The sequence below is a fragment of the Cyprinodon variegatus genome, unplaced genomic scaffold, assembly GCF_000732505.1.
Source record: "Cyprinodon variegatus isolate N-32 unplaced genomic scaffold, C_variegatus-1.0 Scaffold333, whole genome shotgun sequence".
NCBI lineage: Eukaryota > Metazoa > Chordata > Actinopteri > Cyprinodontiformes > Cyprinodontidae > Cyprinodon > Cyprinodon variegatus.
Window position 1 is genome coordinate 509,291 of NW_015150786.1, and position 4,584 is coordinate 513,874.

The 4,584-nt window shown below is 38.2% G+C and overlaps 1 protein-coding gene across 1 annotated transcript; it reads right to left on the reverse strand.

The window, feature by feature from the left end:
• Window positions 1–1,083: 1,083 nt before the first annotated feature.
• Window positions 1,084–3,878, reverse strand: LOC107091337 (homeobox protein HMX3-A). The gene is made up of 3 exons (XM_015385187.1): window positions 3,515–3,878; window positions 3,131–3,437; window positions 1,084–2,523 (listed from the first exon to the last, which is right to left on the reverse strand). The coding sequence occupies exons 2-3, from the start codon at window positions 3,420–3,422 to the stop codon at window positions 1,892–1,894; spliced, it is 924 nt and encodes a 307-aa protein (XP_015240673.1). The 5' UTR covers window positions 3,423–3,437; window positions 3,515–3,878; the 3' UTR covers window positions 1,084–1,891.
• Window positions 3,879–4,584: the final 706 nt, after the last annotated feature.

Genomic DNA, 4,584 nt, shown 5'->3' on the forward strand with positions numbered 1-4,584 from the left:
GTATGTATGTATGTATGTATGTATGTATGATGGACGGCTTTAGTAGCATAAAAAGGTAGTATTAGTCACCAAAAAAGATTTAAATGCAATTACAAAAAAAAAAGATTCTAGGATTTGATATTATTTTTTCCCCCTTTAATTAAACTTAATTTCTTTGTCTTAGACAATTCCATATCGAGCATTAAAATGTGTTTATTGCTCTACATGTTTAAACTGTACGAAATATATTGCGTAAAAATAAAGAAAAGAACGCATGACATCTTAATCCATCTGTTGTTGTTGTTGTTTTGAGTGGTTTGGGTATCATAAAATAATTACATTGTCATGATGTATCTTTCTGTTATAAGTTGAAGTCCAGTGACACCTGTAGGACCCTTTGAGACAAAGTATCTTTTAAATAATTCATCTGTAATTTGAAAATGCTCATCTTCTTTTACACATCTTTAATGTGGATGAGCCGATCATTTTCAGCAACTGTAGAATAATGCGAGCTTTAATTGTGCAGCATTACTATTATTACTGATGTTATTTATACGTGTTCAGTTTTTTAATGGCTATAAGTAAATTTTAGGGGCTATTTGATTAAATGTCATAAGAATTCCTAAATCATATTCATATCCAAGCTGACTCATAAGTTCATAACTCTTTAAGCGTTTTCATAAAAATGTAGGTGGCACCAGATATACAAAGTAAAGAAAACAAATTAGTGGTGTAGAAAATTAAAAATAATTATGAACAGGTGGTTTCACATTGAAATGACACAAACAAACGTTAAAAGACACCGGCTTACTCTGCGAGAATACATTCCTCTTCTGAATGCATTACCCCTAATTTTGGAAAGATGGTGCCAATTACGCACGTAATTGACCGAGGCACTCTTTATGTAAAATAACCTTTTTAAGAGCGGAACACTCTGATGATGGCTCAACAGCCACCTGCTGTTGCCTAAAGAGGATGTGGATGGAATCCAGGTTTAAGCTTTAATTATATATCATTTTAAATATTCAAATAATCGTGTAGAAACACAAGATATATAAAAAAACAAAAAAACAAAAAAAACAATAAGGGATATTTTCAGTTTATTTCACAATATGATCCAGCAATACAATATCAAAACGTCGTTTTTGTTATTATTATTATTTTTTTGGTTTGGTTTTTTGTTTGTTTTTGTTTTCTTTTTTGCTGTACAAACGAGAAGCTTGTAAGGAAATTTCTTCTCCTGCGCCTCTTTAAATATATACATTTACATTTTTTTTACATCAGTGAAATCTTTTACAGCATTTTTTTAAATCCCCCGTTTAAAAAACAAAAACAAACTTTCTTTTCGAGAATTGTGCTTAAGATATCTGTCTGTATGGAGGGAGTGTTTGAAAGGCTCCTTAAAAACAGAAAGCTACGTGGGTATTTTTACAGCTAGAGTGTCTTGATTGTCCCCCGTCAAACGCTTAACAAAAAGAAGAAAAACATATAAAACACTTACTTCACATTTAGTGAATTCATTCTGTAGCTGTGGAAAAAGGAAATAAAAAAAAATCAAATTGGTGATAAGTTGGTCGCCACTTTTATGTAAACAAGTTTTTGTCTTTCTTTTTTTGCATCGCACAGAACTGGTATTTCCAGCAACAATCACGGTTTAAAACAAGAAAAAGAAAATACACTATTTAAGCAGTGGACAGACTCCTGAGATGTAAATAATATTAATAATAATAACAACAGTAATAATAATAAACAACCTTATGGGAAATGACACAATTACCCCAAGTCAGGCTTTGCCTGACAGTGAAAGTCTCTTCAGAGTTTTTCTCTTTGTTTTTCAGTGTCAGACTTGTAGAAAAATATTGTCTTTTTTATTGTTAGGATAAGATCATTCATCAAAACTCTGCGACGCCTTTCAAACCGGTCTGAGCAGCGGCACAGATGTGACGATGGGATGGGAATAATAGACCCCCGGATGAGGGAATGTGAGCAGCGGCTGGCTAACGGGCACGCTCGCCGCTGCGCCCCCCGCGCCCTCTGAAGCAGAGTTTTCATGGTAAAGAATTGGCACCCTGACTATCCTCTGCGCCGCAGCGTGGCTGAGGTTAGCGGCCTCCAGTTCGGCGGCCAGCTGTCTCTTCCACTTGTTCCTTCGGTTCTGAAACCAGATCTTTACTTGGGTTTCAGTCAGGTGCAAGGAGGCGGCCAGACCCGCGCGCTCCGAGCTGCTCAGGTAGCGCTTCATGTCGAAGGTGGACTCCAGCTGAAACACCTGGCTTCGGGAGAACACCGTGCGCGTCTTCTTCTTGCGACAGGGCTTCTTGTCCTCGTCGCGCTTCTTCCACTCCTCGAGTTCGTCCTTCTTGGCCTCCTCCGTGTCGCTTTCCTCCAGAATGATCTCGTCGCTGCTTTTGTTGTTGCTGTGCTCATCTTCCTCCTCATCTTCGTCGTCTTTGGTGTCCGGTTCGGATTTGAGCACCAGGTCCGGGGAGTCTCTGTCCGTGCCAGAGGTTGGAGAAGAATCTCTTGCTCCTGATTTCTCGATACCTGGAAATAGAGACGTGGAGATAAAGACATTGCTGTTTATGCGTTCATTTAACACCGCCTGTTGACATTCAGAGGAGTTTTTGGAAAATACAGTACAAAGAAAAATATAATAGCATGTATAAAAAGTTGTTTTTTTTTTTCAATTCAAATGAACGTGTTTCGATTAATTAATACTGAAAAGATTTAATCTGATTGGTTTTACTAATAAGTACTTTCTCCTTCCCGCGCGTTATAACCCCACATACATAAATCATAAAAAAACAGGGATGTACAAAAAGGCTGTCATCGAGGAAGCCTCCAGGGGTAAGATGTGCACCATGAGCAAGCTGCGCTTCGTCACCCTTATCCAATGGTTTCATCATGTCTGCTTCATTTTATGCTCAGCGTGTTGCTTTATTCATATATTAACCCACGCTGTGGCATGACAAAGTAGGCCTTCATAGAGTCCAATGTGCTACATGCCAACATCTCTCAGAGCGCATCAATTAAAACATTTAGAGAAATCTATTTTAAAGAGGGGTGTTTTAAAGATTATTAAATGTTTGTTTATTCAGCTTATCGTAAAATATAAAATCAGACTTAATATTTTTCTTACTGCTCTTCTTACCTTCAGTTCTGTGCAGATGAGCCGCTGAGCTGAGAGTATAGGGGTACCACCAAGCCGAGGTGCGCTCCAGGTAGTGCGCCGGCAGAGTGAATCTCTGCGCAGGCACCTCAAAGCGGGGAAAGTTGAATTCCCCGACCTGGGAAAGGGAAAATCCTCCTTCTATGGCCGCCTTAGCAGAGACAACAAGCGGTGGTTTGGGTTTAGAAGGCTTGGTGTCACAGTTCAGTAGGTTCTTAATGAAGAAAGGGGAATCCTTGGCCGGAGCGCACGTCTCTTGCGTAGTCTCTGGCATCGCTGCAGCTTTGATCTGAACGTGGATGTCCAGGAAATTTTAGTAGAAGCAGAGGAGGGGAGTGGAGGGGAAGGAAAAAAATACTGACTTACAAACACTGGATATCCCTGGTGCTTGAAGTTCCTGTTTTTCTAACTCGACTTTACCCCGTAGAGCTTCGTCAAAACACACTTACAACTCGGCGGCTGAAATAATGAAATAAAGCGCTGATGCGTGTCTCAAAAAGACAATCAGGGGCATGTCTCATCCCGGAGTGTTTCCGTCAGAATCGGGGGGGGAAAAAAACCTCTTTGCGTCCCAGCGTGTCAGTCAGTCTGGTGTCTGATGCTAATGATGAAATAAAAATGTCATCCAAGTTAAATGCGGAAAGTATAGGCGATTGGGCATGTACAATGGCAAATGGGATTAAGGGAGAGACTGTGAGGGGAGGGAGGAAAAAAAGGAGGGAGAGACCGTCCTCCCCTCCTCTTCCTACTTCGTGCGCCCTGTGGCTGCAGGCTGTGCGCGCTCTCCTGTTATTGGTCTCATACAGTCCAATTAGCGGCAAATGGACAGCTCCAAAAAGGAGGATTTGGATCCGTCTCACAAGATTCAACATACATCGCATCAATAAAAAACCTTTAATTTCTTTTAATATAAAGGCTTATGTGCTCTAATTTATTTAAATAGTTGGCTCTACTTTTATATACTTGATATGATTAATTCCCTGCAATTTAAAGAGTAAACAATATAGGTATGATTATTTTAAATAATCCACAAAATTGTTTTTAAAATTCTTTGTACTTAGGCATATTTTTGAAACAAACGTTATTATTTTGATAATTGCTTCACTAAAACATATTCTATTAAACAAAAATATATTTATAAAAGCATATCTCATCATGAGTGGGTGTTAGGTTTCATGTCAACAACCATCTTAGAGCTACCAACAGGCTTGTCTTGTATAATTTCACTTAATGGATAATGACTGTCTAATACTGAATAAATAACAATTGAATAAAAAAAAATTAAACTTATTTTTTTTTTATAATTATTATTTTTTTCACTTTAGATTATCCAAACTAAATGACATGCTTGTATTCTGTTAACACTTTTAGCGTTAATTTATTGTCAATTCATTCTGCTTTTATAATGTAAAAAAAAAAAAAGGTCTGCAGCTCCA

Coding starts and splice junctions, on each gene's coding strand:
- LOC107091337 (XM_015385187.1), bottom strand. CDS start 3,422: ATGCCAGAGACTACGCAAGAGACGTGCGCTCCGGCCAAGGATTCCCCT. Junction 2,524..3,130: donor TCATCTGCACAGAACTGAAG/GTAAGAAGAGCA, acceptor CTCTATTTCCAG/GTATCGAGAAATCAGGAGCA.